The sequence below is a fragment of the Bufo gargarizans genome, chromosome 3 (genome assembly GCF_014858855.1).
Source record: "Bufo gargarizans isolate SCDJY-AF-19 chromosome 3, ASM1485885v1, whole genome shotgun sequence".
Lineage (NCBI taxonomy): Eukaryota > Metazoa > Chordata > Amphibia > Anura > Bufonidae > Bufo > Bufo gargarizans.
The window spans coordinates 122,558,251-122,573,850 of record NC_058082.1 but is presented as its reverse complement, the minus strand read 5'-3'; the positions used below and the strand labels follow the sequence as shown (position 1 = coordinate 122,573,850).

Sequence of the window (15,600 nt, the reverse complement as noted above, 5' to 3'; positions counted from 1 at the left end):
TTTGTGAAGCCTAAAGAGTAATGGGGAAGGACCCTCCCTCTAATCTGAAAGCCCATTGTACCAGGGCAGTATCGACATCCTGGGCACAAAAGGCATCCGCCTCGTTAGATCAAATATGTAAAGCTGCAACCTGATCCAATCCCCATACTTTATTCACCCTGTAGTGTTTGACAATTGATGCTAGGAGGGACCTCTCAAACGGGAGAAGGGGTGGGGCAACCGCTTGAAGAACTTAAGTTATTTATCTGTTAGTTCTCAAAGCAAGATGCCGTCATGGAGGTAAGGGGAAAAACTGAATTAGTGTTACCGGTAAATCCTTTTTCATGAAGCCTCCATAACGGCACCGCTTATATTCCCCCCCCCAAAAAAAAAAAAAAAAGAAACCTAATTATGAAATACAATAAGGCTCTGTGTGTGTGTATTAGGCCTGCACAATAAATCGCCATATCGCAATCGCCAATTGGCCGACCTAAAAATGCTGCAATTGTATTGCCATATGTTTGGGGGGAAATGGCAGTGCGTCTTATAAATCGATGGTTGACTTTTTACGTGGCTGACACTGATGTATCGCCGGCCGCTTACAGTTCGGGGAGGGAGGAGGGGCTGGAGGCAAGTCATTATTTTAATGAACAAATGTTCTTCTATTTATCTGTTCTGTGCAGTGCTATTAAGAAAATGGCAAGTTTTGTATTTTGTACTTTTGCAGTAATGCAAATGTTATTTAATTTAGTAAAATATGTTTTATTTTGAAAAACACTGTGCGTTTCAGTTCTTGAGTTAAGCATAACTACATTCCTGCAATATCAGTAATTTGTGTGTGCTTTTGCCTTTGAAAATCCAAGCAAATAGACCTCTAGCACAATTCCCTTAAAATATCGCATCGCATATCGTTATGCACAAAATTCCCATATCGTGCAGCCCTAATGCCTATCTACTAATCCACTACAGAACTAGAAAGTGCTTGAAATGGTCTTCTATCTGTCGGAGTATATTGGGGTATATGGCATCTGGTTGTAAGGTTTGTTTGTTTGTTTGTTTTTCCCTCTGGAACTTACATTTCTCTTCTGTTTTTGATTTACAGTAAAATATGACACTGCTCCATAGGGTTTCATCAGTGGCACTATGCAGCCTGACCAGACCACAGAGGTAAGTTATCTATCAATTTGAAATGGTACAATTTTGGGGTACATATGAGTTGGTGGTAGGTTTCCTGTTTTTTGAGTTTTACAATATATTTTTTGAGTTTTACAATATATTGCACAGTGGCGGTAATAAAATTGCTTAAGGGGGAAAATTCTATTTAAAGGGAACCTGTCACTGGGATTTTGTGTATAGAGCTGAGGACATGGGTTGCTAGATGGCCGCTAGCACATCTGCAATATTCATTCCCTATAGCTCTGTGTGCTTTTATTGTGTCAAAAAAACTATTTGATACATATGCAAATTAACCTGAGATTAGTCCTGTCCCTGACTCATTTTAGGGACAGGACTCCTCTCAGGTTAATTTGCATATGTATCAAATCGTTTATTTTTTTTTTTTTTACACGATAAAAGCACATAGGGCTATGGGGACTGGGTATTGCGGATGTGCTAGCGGCCATTTAGCAGTCCATATTTTTAACTGTTCCCTTTAAAAATAAAAAGTTGCTCATCTGATAAAGAGGCTTTCTGCGATGCTGACCTGCTATAAGTTTTCAGTTTCTGTATTTTCACAGTAATGTATTGGGATACAAATGTGTGCCAGTATATTGTTGCTTGAGCAGGAAACTAGCATAGTCACAGGACTGGCAGCCCCAGATATCACAATACCTGGGCTGACAGAGCAAACAGAGGCCACTGTAAAGGTGCTACAGTCGGTACTGAGCATGGCGTTTAAGGTGTTAAATGGTCAGGATCTTAGTTTTCTCCAATTCTAGCTGGTACAGGAGGTGTACGGTGGACAGTCACAGCCGTACCATGATGCAACTGTACAACGCGACGCTTTAACGCAATGCAGACAATAATGTAAAATGCATTAAATGCTTAAACTAAGACATGCATAAAGCGAATATTTGATTTGCTGGTCGCTGGCATTTTTAGCACTAATTGCTCCACGCTGTTGTTGGATTTGTCTCTGCTCTTGACATTGCTGTTGTTTTGTTTAATAAGTAACACTAGAAATGTAGACTTTAGCTGACTTGTATGTTGGACTTGTGCTCCTTTAGTGCCGTGACCCTCTCGGGTCAGTGTTGCCCAATAACATACCTCCCAACTTTTTGGACGTTCAAAGAGGGACACTTATGGTTCATTGCGTGAAAGATCAAATTTTCCTACATATATATACACTTCAATAGTTTTTCTCTTATGAAATGCCGCAAAAATTATCTGAATATAGAAATTTCTAAAATCCAGATTGCTTCAAGCAATGAAATAATATACAAGGCAGGCTATAATATACAGAGAGGAACCAGACAAACACGTTTCTGCATCAATATTGTGAGTGCAATAATGAAAATCTATCCTTCAGATCAAAAAGAGGGACAGATGGACTTGGGTCAAAAAGAGGGACACTTGGGAGCTCTGCAATAAGCAGTGTTGTGCCTCATATGTACCAAATCTGCACGTAAAGAAAATGTAATAAAAATGTGCTAGTAAAGACATTTACAAATTGTATACATTACAACATTTTTACTAGCCTGAAATGTGTTAACGACGATTCACTTTAATCTTTCAAAACAACATTGACAAAAACAAAGTTACGGTTCCTTTTTGTGGAATCGCCCATTAACCAAAGAAAAAAGTTCAGACCATATCCTCTTCATTATGAACATGTCCTAAGATCCTCCCTGCAGGGACGTTCTCTTATCTATTTTTTTACAGTATTACTAGTGAATTACTTTTATTGTCTTTATCTTATCTTGTACAGCCTGCAGCTGATATGCACTTCAGTGTGTGACCAGGGCTGTATTCAGAGTTCAGGCACTGAGGATGAATACTCCCTTATTAAGACACCTTTAGGGTCCATTCACACGTCCGCAATGTGTGTTCCGCATTTTGCTGACCGCACATTGCCGGCACTAATAGAAGATGCCTATTCTTGTCCGCAATTGCGGACAAGAATAGGACATGTTCTATTTTTGGGAAGAAAGGAATTGCGGACCTGGAAGTGTGGGTCTGCAATTCCGTGTCCGGGCAGCACGTTTCCGGCATTTATTGGAAAACATATAAACAGGCAAGAGGTGTGCAAGATACAAAATAACACCAGATAAACAAAATCTGCTTGCCCAAGCACTGACCAAAGCCTCATTTACACGTCGGTGATTTCCATCAGTAAGGCCTCATGCACACGACCGTGCCGTTTTTTGCGGTCCACAAACCGCGGATCCGCAAAAAAACAGAAGCCGCCCATGTGCCTTCCGCAATTTGCGGAACAGACGGCCAATTGTAGAAATGCCTATTCTTGTCCGCAAAACGGACAAGAATAGGACATGCTATATTTTTTTTTTTTGCGGGGCCACGGAACGGTGCAACAGATGCGAACAGCACACGGAGTGCTGTTCGCCTCTTTTGCGGCCCCATTGAAGTGAATGGGTCCGCACCCGAGCTGCAAGAAATGCGGTTTGGATGCGGACCACGAAAACTGTTGTGTGCATGAGGCCTAATTGTGAGCCAAAACCAGGATTGGAGCCTCCACAGACATGAGGTATAAGGGAAAGATCTGCACCTGTTCAGTGTTTAGATCCGCACCTGGTTTTGGCTCACAGTGACTGATGGAAATCACTGACCAAACACTGACGTGTGGATGAGGCATAAACCATATACATTCCCTCTCTGTCTTACAAACGATAGTAGCAACCTGTACCTGTGAGCAGCCTCCATGCTCTGTCCAGCGAGAGAGCACCCATTGTAGCCATGGTTTTTATACCAGACTCCTATTCTAATGGGGCCTTTGCAAAGAAACCTAGGAATTGGAGATGGTGTGGACTCTGGAGATTTCATTCTACCCAGAACATTGGGTGCTCCAACTCTTTGGCGCCACCCATCTTGTGGCCGTCTCTCTAGACAAGTGACCAGAAGTGCCTAATTTGAAATATGGCCCTTTTTGTGACTGCAATATAGGAGACATGTTAGGTTGACCAAATGCAGTTTATGGAATTAGTTTTGCACTTTTTAATCTTCACAGGATAGGTCATTCAAAGTGCAGTGATCTGAGCTTCCCCTTTATGGGAAAAACACTCCAACTGATAGCCAAAGAGGAAGGAGGATTGGTTGTTCCCACGTCTCCTGCTCTTACACGGTCTTCCTTTCCTCTATATGTTTGGCTTGCAGGAAGCTTCAGTCACAGGCCTAGAACAGGCTGCTCACATGAAACCTCCTATTGTGTACAGAACATAGACTGGCATGTGGTACTCAGTCTGCACTAAGTACTTGCACAAGATCTCTACTGTCTTGTCCATACAAAGCCGCTGACTTTACTGTGCAGTGGTGTTGAGTGCGGAATAGTCTCAAGTCTCCTTCCCACTGTCTCCTTTCTCCTTGGCTCCTTTTCACTGTCCAGCCTGCTTCCTGTAATGTGACTAGATTACAAAAATACACAGAGACTGCACTAAAGTGAATGTCCACACGGGACAGAAATTGACCAGAAAAAAAACCTGTGCGAGCTACCTGTGTGTTTTGTTGTGCTGTGAAATCCATGATGGACACTCACTATGTACTGCGGACATGTATCTGCTCGGCTTGTGTCCCGTTTGGACGTGTCCTAAGGGTTCCTGAACATGGCGGTATTACTGGTCTGTGCGGTACTCTTATATAATATGGTGCCCATAGACTATTTGTAAGGGGAAAACAAAGAGTTTGTGTACACACTATCTCTGTATATGTATTCTATCTTCTATATATTGTCTTCTAGGTTGCAGAAACAGATGTTCATGTTGGTACGAATGTGTACATCTAAGAATGAATCAAGGCGGAAACGGAGCACAGGCACTGGGTCCGGAGAAAATGGCTGGAAATGGGGTGCTGCCACAGCGGGAACATTGTTCGGAATGGGCTCCTTCCTGATTTTTGATTCTCAGAGGCGAAAAGTAAGGTCTTACTGGCATGATTTATAAAAGTATGACCATATGTACTCAGTTCTATACAGGGGTGTGGGCAAGAAATTCTTCCATCGCAGGAGACCAAATGCCTGGTGCACAGCTAAGGGCTCTTTCACACCTGCGTTCTTTTCTTCCGGCATAGAGTTCCGTCGTCGGGGCTCTATGCCGGAAGAATCCTGATCAGGATTATCCCACTGCATTCTGAATGGAGAGAAATCCATTCAGGATGCATCAGGATGTCTTCAGTTCAGGACCGGAACGTTTTTTGGCCGGAGAAAATATCGCAGAATGCTGCGCTTTTTGCTCCGGCCAAAAATCCTGAACACTTGCCGCAAGGCTGGATCCGGAATTAATGCCCATTGAAAGGCATTGATCCGGATCCGGCCTTAAGCTAAACGTCGTTTCGGCGCATTGCCGAAACATTTAGCATTTAGCTTTTTCTGAATGGTTACCATGGCTGCCGGGACGCTAAAGTCCTGGCAGCCATGGTAAAGTGTAGTGGGGAGCGGGGGAGCAGTATACTTACCGTCCGTGTGGCTCCCGGGGCGCTTCCGAGTGACGTCAGGGCGCCCCACGCGCATGGATGACGTGATGCATAGCACGTCATCCATGCGCATGGGGCGCTCTGACGTCATTCTGGAGCGCCCCGGGAGCCGCACGGACTGTAAGTATACTGCTCCCCCGCTCCCCACTACTACTATGGCAACCAGGACTTTAATAGCGTCCTGGGTGCCGTAGTAACACTGAACGCATTTTGAAGACGGATCCGTCTTCAAATGCTTTCAGTTCATTTGCGTTTTTCCGGATCCGGCGTGTAATTCCGGCAAATGGAGTACACGACGGATCCGGACAACGCAAGTGTGAAAGAGCCCTAACACATGTACACCAGACACTTATAGATACTGACCCTGCTCACCAAGTAGGTCATTATGATTCTTGTTTTATGTACACCTCTTTGTAGACATGTCTTGTGTGTATGTAATATCTACAGTATTACTTGTACAAAGCCTTAAATGGTAAAATAATGTTCTCTTTCTTTAAGGTTGCTCAAGCAGAGTCTAAAGAAGAACATGTCCCTTCGAATTCTCTCCCTCAGTATACAAGAGAGGACATCAAGAAGCACAAAAATCCTACTGACAGGATATGGGTTACATATGCAGGAGAAGTATTCGATATCACAGATTTTGTGGATCTGCATCCTGGAGGAAAAAGGATCTTGCTGGCTGCAGGGGAAGCGTTAGAGCCTTTCTGGGCCCTCTATGGTGTTCACAAGAGTGAGCATGTGATGGAAATGTTGCAAGAGTACAAGGTTGGAGTGCTCAGCCCTGAAGACAAGGAGGAGCCATGTGATGTGTCTGATCCTTACTCTGGTGATCCTTCTCGACATCCTATTCTAAAGGTCAATAGTCAAAAGCCTTTTAATGCTGAGCCACCTCCTGAATTGCTAACAGACAGCTTCATCACTCCAAATGAGCTGTTCTTCAAGAGGAACCATTTGCCAGTGCCAAATATTAAACCTGATGAGTTCCAGCTTGTTGTAGAGAGACCCCCTGGAGCAAAGCAGGGTAAACCATTAAAACTGTCCCTAAAAGACCTCAAGACGAAGTTTTCACCACATGAAGTTACTGCCACTTTGCAATGTGCAGGAAATAGGCGCTCTGAGATGAATGCTATAAAGCAAGTTAAGGGTCTAGACTGGGGTACAGCAGCCATTAGTACAGCTCGTTGGGCAGGAGTACGACTAAGGGATGTTTTACTAGATGCTGGCTATACAGAGGACACGCCCAATTTGCTACATGTCCAGTTTGAAGGCTTGGATCAAGACATAACTGGAACAAAGTATGGAGCATCAATCTCTTTTAAGCGTGCAATGAGCAAGGACCATGAAGTCCTACTTGCGTATGAAATGAATGGTGAGGAATTGCCTAAAGACCATGGCTTTCCTCTGCGGGTTATTGTGCCAGGTGTGGTAGGTGCCCGGAATGTGAAGTGGTTGGGACGAATCATTGTAAGTGCAGAGGAAAGTTCTAGTCACTGGCAACAGAATGATTACAAGGGCTTCAATCCAAATGTAGATTGGGATACTGTAGACTTTTCTTCTTCTCCAGCCATACAAGACCTACCTGTACAATCTGCCATTACAGAACCGCGGCCTGGGGAAAAGATCACCCCAAATCATGATGGAAACGTGACCATCAAAGGATATGCATGGAGTGGAGGCGGGAGAGAAATTGTTCGAGTGGATGTGTCTCTGGATGGGGGAAAAACCTGGAAAGTGGCTGAACTTACTGGAGAGGAGAAAGAGGGTCTGGCCTGGGCATGGAAAGTCTGGATACTGGAGGCAGCTATTCCTGTAGAATGCAACGAAATGACTATCATCTGTAAAGCCGTAGATGACAATTACAATGTGCAGCCTGATTCTGTGGCCCCAATATGGAACTTGCGTGGGGTATTGAATAATGCTTGGCACCGTATAAGCATCACAGTAGACAGAGATGAACACTGATGTGAAAAGAGGCAGTTCTCTTATGGATAGAGAAATGGGATGTTACAATAAGTGGTACATAAAGGTGTGAGATACAGTATATTGTAGCTCTTAATGATGCTTCCTAGTCACGGAGTTGTTTTGCTGACCCCTTTTTTATGCTTCTACGAACTTGAGCTTATATTTCATATTGAGTGTGACTCGGCCAGAGGTCAGTCAGATTGTAATTGTAGGATCCTCTCTCACGTAGAGTTGGTGCTATGTGGTTCCTAATAAAAAGAAGTCCTGTCTGCACTTAAAGAGCATATAATAAATATATGTGCATGTGTTTTGTATCATATACATTAACTACATGGGGGTAGTTATAAAGTGCCTCTTTCCACAGGGAAGTAAAATAATTCAGGGAAAGTTTCATGTTTGAATGAGAGCTCTACAGATAGAGAAAATGATGTTGCTCTGTCCATGGTCATCTTCAAAGATCCGGCTAATTCTACGGTTGCTGTACAGTCATCCGCAATGCCACATGCATGCTAGGCTCTGCCCAGCCCTTCTTACTGGGAGGCCTTCCAATACATATGAGTCAGTCACCTGGTCCCACTGAAATTGGCTGACAAAGGGGTTGGTTTATTTTTTATTTTTATTTTATTTTTTTCCCCCCTACCCTCTTCTCAACACTTACCAGGTCTGCTGGTCATTGGATGAGATGGATATTTCCTGAGTGTCAAGACAGAACCCGTGAAGCAGGGACCTAGTAAGCTTGTAAACAGCGGCATAGGACTGGTGATGTAATTTTATTTTTAAAAAATATTCTTGTTTTACCCCACCGGACAACACCTTTAACTCCTTGATGACATGCACAGTACATGTATGGCTGATGTAATCTCCGAGTGGCTGCCCTTGTTGTGGGGCTAATTTGTGCAGTCAGCAATAACGCCAGTTGCAGACATTTAGACCCACAGATTCCTCGGTAAATTGTGACCCTAGTATCTGAGACGGCCTGAACGTTTTCTCCATGCGGAAATAGGGGAAGCTGTTTGTTGGTGAATGTACGCCTGAAATGGAAGTACTAAATTTCCCATATACTGCTGTATTAAATCACATTAATGTATGGAAGAAGCAGTCTAATGACTGCACGTTCAGGTCCCCTAGGGGAGCTTAAAAAAGGTTAGAAAACAAAAAAAAGAGTTGTAAAATATACATAAGTTCAAAGCATTTCCTTTTCCCATAATAAAAATAACAAAATAAATAAACAAAAATAAAGCTCATATGCACCACTGTGTCTTCAAAATGCCAGAACTATTAAAATATAAACGTATTTATCCCACTCGGTGCACACCCTATTGGAAAAAATCAAAATGGCAAATTCACAGTTTTTTCGAATAAAAAGTGATCAAAAAGTCATACACACTCCATAGTATCACAAAAAACTACAGAGGAGTTCTCACACAGCTCTGGAAATGGAAATGTGGGGGAAAAAAGTGGGTTAGAATACAAGAAAAAAATAAAAATAAAGTTTTTGATAAAAAAAAAAAAATTCAGTATTAAAACACAAGTAAATGTGGCATTGTTGTAATGTTACTGACTCGGAAATGAAGGGAACAGGTCTGTTTTTTACTGCATAGGGAACCCAGTAAAAATTAAACTGTTAAAACTATGGGCTTCCGATCCATGCCTCTGCACAGAAAAAGATAGGACATGTCCTATCTTTTACTGTAACTTGCAGATCGCGGACCCATTCAAGTCAATGGGTCCGCACCGTAGCATGGAGTTCACGCGGCGGAGCCTGTGTATTGCGGACCGCTATTTGCTGTCTTCAACATGGGCACGGCGGCCATGCATTTGAATGAGCCCTAAGAATAACACTAGTGGCTATAGCAAAATTAGGCGAGTCTACCAGTGTAGCTGCTTTTGAATGTATGAAGCACTGGGTCTGCCTTGTTTGGAGTATTCCAGCTCATTCATGTGTCTGTGGACCAATGAGTAGTACGCAGTCCCTTCCCCCACCCAAAGTGATTCTGGTAACCAAGGCAGTGGGAAAAGACTTCGGGACTGAAAGCTGAAGAAATGCAGGGAGGTTGGCATTCATTGAATGTGGGTAGTTGTAGCCTCTGATGTGCAACGCACAATCCTTGGCTGAGAAGCTTCCAGTAGAAGTCTACTTGTCTAACTGAAGAAGTGACAAAGGAGCTAAGTAGTAACTGGGAATCCTTCATATGTTAACCAAAATGTGCTGTGATTATACTGATGTGTTTGGTAATATTCATAACGGGTAGACATGGATGATTTGTATCGAATATATACATATGGAATACTCCTAGATGCTTTATACATTGTGCTTTATTATGCTTAATAATGTACTATTTTAATAAAATCGAATGCTAAATTATAGTCCATGTTTTCCTCTGTAATATATTATGAACATGTGCCCATCAAAATTACATGGAGGTGTTGGGTAAAGCTGCAAAGAAAAAAGGGGGTCAGTCAGCACATCCCAAAGCAAAGGGGCACGTTGCTATGGCTGAGAACAAGACTGTTAAACAAAACATGCAATGCAACAGTTCACTGCAAACCAAATAAAGTACAAAATTGCGTCACAATTGCAAATGCTATACTAATAAGTTAAAGATGCTTGGCAAATCATTTTGTACAAAATTATTTGAGCCCGTCTGCCGGACGTCAAGGCGATCTCTAGTTAGACGGGTTCCTAACACAAAATTCTGTTATGTGCCATGACGGCTACCATATAATTCAGCAAGTGTAGGTTCCACATGCATGCTGGGCCCGCTTTAATTTCTGTCATTTTTTGGTGCCAAAATTGCCTCCATTATATCCTAGGAAAGCAGGTACCAGCATGCATGCCGAGCCCACTCCACACCACTCCTGGCGCCAAATGGCCACCAAGGACTGCAATGAGAGTCCACAACCTCTCTCTCCTAGTGGCAGATGGCTTCAGTGAGTGAGGGGGAGCAGGCCAAGCTATATACTAACACTACGGTAATTAAAATCAGCCTATGGGGCAGACGAGCTGGTCAGGAGTGCACGGCTGGGGAGGCAGCCACACCTCCAGTACAAACTGCAAAGAAAAAAGGGGGTCAGTCAGCACATCCCAAAGTGCAGGAGCACGTTGCTATGGCTGAGAACAAGACTGTTAAACAAAACATTGCAACAGCTCTCTGCAAACCAAATAAAGTACAAAATTGCGTCACAATTGCAAATGCTATACTAATATGTTGGGTAAAGCTAGGCGGGTAACTTTCGTACTACATTATTTATGTTACAAATTAAGTTTTTGCCCTATTTAATACTGTTAAATATTAAAGACAGCTATTTTGGTACGCAAGTTTATAGAAAACATGTCTATTGGGAAGGTTTTTGAGTAGTGGTCAGTGTCTGCCTCAAAGTACACCACATTCTTACATATTTACAGCCTGAAAGCCTCCAGAAAAAGTGTACATAATATACTTGAATGATAACGGCTCTTATTCGAAGGGCTCCTTTACATGGGCAATGATTGGAGGTTATTTACAATACTGATTGAAATACACCTCCCGTTGAGCCGCCATCCTCTACTTCTGCCAGTGGGCAAGGGCGCGGCTGGCAGCCCCATCTCGTCATGGCAACCTTCCAACATCATATTTGCTCACTGTCCATAGAGTATTGGACACTTTTTGAAGATCTTCTTCAAAGAATGTGTACTAGATAATGGCTTGCAAAGCATTTAGAACATCTGCATCTGCAGACCAAGGGGGTCATTTACGAAGCTGAAATATGCCTAAATTAGACTTATTTCAGGCACAGATGGTGGCGCATTTAGTTGCGCCGCTATCTGCGACTTCACCCCGCTCATGCTAGGTCTAACGTTCGGGACAGGCCAGGAGGCCCGTCTCATTCATCATTTTCTAAGCCGGTTTTAGGCGAAGAAAATGGTCTAAATGTAAGACAGCTCGGAAGTTATGGAGAGGCGTTCGCGCTTCTTCATAACTCTGGCAGATCCACCGCCAGAGCAGGGGCTTTATTAAGACTGGCATCTAAAACGGCAGTCTTAATACAGTAGAGGAAATAATTATTTGACCCCTCACTGATTTTGTAAGTTTGTCCAATGACAAAGAAATGAAAAGTCTCAGAACAGTATCATTTCAATGGTAGGTTTATTGTAACAGTGGCAGATAGCACATCAAAAGGAAAATCGAAAAAATAACTTTAAATAAAAGATAGCAACTGATTTGCATTTCATTGAGTGAAATAAGTATTTGAACCCCTACCAACCATTAAGAGTTCTGGCTCCCACAGAGTGGTTAGACACTTCTACTCAATTAGTCACCCTCATTAAGGACACCTGTCTTAACTAGTCACCTGTATAAAAGACACCTGTCCACAGAATCAATCAATCAAGCAGACTCCAAACTCTCCAACATGGGAAAGACCAAAGAGCTGTCCAAGGATGTCAGAGACAAAATTGTAGACCTGCACAAGGCTGGAATGGGCTACAAAACCATTAGCAAGAAGCTGGGAGAGAAGGTGACAACTGTTGGTGCGATTGTTCGAAAATGGAAGGAGCACAAAATGACCATCAATCGACCTCGCTCTGGGGCTCCACGCAAGATCTCACCTCGTGGGGTGTCAATGGTTCTGAGAAAGGTGAAAAAGCATCCTAGAACTACACGGGAGGAGTTAGTTAATGACCTCAAATTAGCAGGGACCACAGTCACCAAGAAAACCATTGGAAACACATTACACCGCAATGGATTAAAATCCTGCAGGGCTCGCAAGGTCCCCCTGCTCAGGAAGGCACATGTGCAGGCCCGTCTGAAGTTTGCCAATGAACACCTGAATGATTCAGAGAGTGACTGGGAGAAGGTGCTGTGGTCTGATGAGACCAAAATAGAGCTCTTTGGCATTAACTCAACTCGCTGTGTTTGGAGGAAGAAAAATGCTGCCTATGACCCCCAAAACACCGTCCCCACCGTCAAGCATGGGGGTGGAAACATTTTGCTTTGGGGGTGTTTTTCTGCTAAGGGCACAGGACAACTTATTCGCATAAACGGGAAAATGGACGGAGCCATGTATCGTGAAATCCTGAGCGACAACCTCCTTCCCTCTGCCAGGAAACTGAAAATGGGTCGTGGATGGGTGTTCCAGCACGACAATGACCCAAAACATACAGCAAAGGCAACAAAGGAGTGGCTCAAGAAGAAGCACATTAAGGTCATGGAGTGGCCTAGTCAGTCTCCGGACCTTAATCCAATCGAAAACCTATGGAGGGAGCTCAAGCTCAGAGTTGCACAGAGACAGCCTCGAAACCTTAGGGATTTAGAGATGATCTGCAAAGAGGAGTGGACCAACATTCCTCCTAAAATGTGCGCAAACTTGATCATCAATTACAAGAAACGTTTGACCTCTGTGCTTGCAAACAAGGGTTTTTCCACCAAGTATTAAGTCTTTTTTTGTTAGAGGGTTCAAATACTTATTTCACTCAATGAAATGCAAATCAGTTGCTATCTTTTATTTAAAGTTATTTTTTCGATTTTCCTTTTGATGTGCTATCTGCCACTGTTACAATAAACCTACCATTGAAATGATAATGTTCTGAGACTTTTCATTTCTTTGTCATTGGACAAACTTACAAAATCAGTGAGGGGTCAAATAATTATTTCCTCCACTGTAAATGTGCCCCCACGTCTTTTTATTGTGAATTATTATCTAGCCCTCTAAATGATGCGGCAGGCTGGGTAGCTGTTCTCTTTTTCACATTTCTCAGTATCTGAAATGCCAGGAAAACTGCAACAGAGATCAGAGCATACCCCTCCGTACAATGCACAATATGCCTACTTCCAGTCTGAAGAACAATCCCCTGTAACACACGCAGACAGAAGGGTTTGCTGAGGCAGTCTTACCTTGAAATCTGCACAGGGACAATCCACAAGTGGCAGTCCCCAATTACCAGGGCAGATGTCGGAGATGCCACCCGTGTAGACAGGTTTGTTATAGCAGTTCCCCTTCGTAGATTACTACAGCTCGCCTTTCTCTGGTGTTCAGAATTTGTTAAAATAATCACTGCTGTGAAAGAGTAGGGACCCAAACAGTTATGTTTTGGGTCCAAGATCAATATTTTCTCTGGTCAAGTAACTCGTGACCCGTATTTTTATGAAAACATTATTCAAAACATAGCCAATCATCATTTTGTGCGTCACATTACAGCAGATTTTTTCCAATCACTATTACAGAGTCAATTTTATATGCTCATAATTTAGCTACGTATAAATGTTACTGATGCGAATGGACAAAATAAATAAAAAATAGGCCTTTGTGTGCTATATATTTTGCTCATGCCCCCACCGCTGGATAACAACATGAACTGGTATTTTCTAGCCAGAGCTATCCTTTTTTAGGAAAAAATGTATCCATGAATAGTTCAGAATACTATCACAACAACTTTTCATTGGAATTCTTTTTATTGTCCATTTGCTTCCTAAATGCAATATTAAGCATCCCTTTAAAAAGTCTTAATCAAAATGTTGCTGTTGCAGTCAGGGCCGGTGCTACCATAGAGTCAAGGGGGGCAATTGCTCCCGGGCCCCCGACTCCTTAGGGGCCCCCAGCACCGGTCACAACTACTACTGTATATATATAATTCTATTGTGTGCCATGTGGGGGGGGGGGGGCCCCCTTATTGTTTTCCACCCTAGGGCCCCATTTCACCTAGAACCGGCCCTGGTTGCAGTGTCTGTGTAATTCCTTTGCATAGCAGGCTGTCCTGCTTGTTCTGACATACAGGCGAAACTCCCAAAATTAGAATATGGTGCAAAAGTCTTTTTTTTTCAGTAATGCAAATTAAAGGGAATTGCATTAATGCAGCTTAAAATTTGAATTGACAAGGTTCAATATTCTAGGCTCAAAGTGTCACACTCTAGTCGGCTAATTAATCCATATCCCCTGAGCAAAGGGTACCTCAAAATTGAGATTTTGGGGTTTCATAAACTGTAAGCCATAATCAGCCAAATTACAACAAATAAAGGCTTGAGATATCTCTCTTTGTAGGTAATGAGTCTATATTAGTTTCACCTTTTAAGTTGCATTACTGAAATAAATGAACTTATGCACGATGCACTGCTCTTGGCTCTGTCCACTCTCTTCTTTCCCTTTCTGTGTTGGCAGTAGTAGCACGGAGAGGCAGGAGAATGTGCAGGGCAGATTGGGGAGGTGGGAAAACATTCAAATCTTCAGGGAAGACTGATAACACAGGCTGTAATGCATCACAGTGTAAACAGAAGGGAAAGTGCACATATTGCAGGGGAAAGTACACATCCTGTCTAATACTGTAGGAAAAAAAAAAAAGCGCATTAGGTAGATTTATTAGCACAACTGAATTTGAGCATATTCCACAGCATTAACCCCTCAGTTTCTGCCACAGTTTTTCAATTTAAATGATGTGGACCTGATCACTGTTCTTGGCATAGTCGTGGTATTAAACCGCAGTCGAAGTGCAATGTAATACTATACTGTAAACAAAAGGAGGCAGATTAAGGGTGGCTGCCACTCACATTTTGGCATGGAATCCGTGCCAAATTCTGCCTACAAAAGTTTGTGTGGACAGGGCCTTACTGCTGCTCTACTTCTATGCATTCAAATTATAAGGAAATGACACACTCCCTGAGCTGCAAGCTTGAAATAAATCTAGCAGAGCAATTGGAGCAATGAGTGGGCAGATCTCCGGATCCATGTTAGGTACAGGGCTGGTTCTAATTTTGTAAAAATTGATTGACTGGAATAGAAAAGAGGCACTCTTGCAATAAACATAAGGAATAAAAAAAAGAAAAAGTCAATAAAAAGAAGATGCAGTGCACACTGGGGAAAGCCCCTGTATGTTAGGCATAAAGCGAGATTGCATTTCCCCTATAAATCACTGAAGATAAAAGATGGGAAGGGTGATAATAGTTGAAAGGAATCACATTACACTTTTGGAGGGTTTTGTTAAATACTCGGAAGACAGCCAGGGAGAACAGATTTGCAAGAAGACAGCCCTAGTTTTATTTTTCCCAT

The 15,600-nt window shown here is 42.7% G+C and overlaps 1 protein-coding gene across 1 annotated transcript in view; it reads left to right on the top strand.

Annotated features, from left to right (window-relative positions):
* The window catches only part of SUOX (sulfite oxidase), a 28,874-nt gene extending 18,926 nt beyond the window's left edge, over positions 1–9,948 (top strand). The window contains exons 2-4 of the mRNA XM_044287219.1: positions 1,082–1,146; positions 4,889–5,063; positions 6,118–9,948. Of these exons, the coding sequence (XP_044143154.1) occupies positions 1,088–1,146; positions 4,889–5,063; positions 6,118–7,581 (1,698 nt within the window). The 5' untranslated portion in view covers positions 1,082–1,087 and the 3' untranslated portion in view covers positions 7,582–9,948. The remainder of the gene's footprint in view (positions 1–1,081; positions 1,147–4,888; positions 5,064–6,117) is intronic.
* Positions 9,949–15,600: the final 5,652 nt, after the last annotated feature.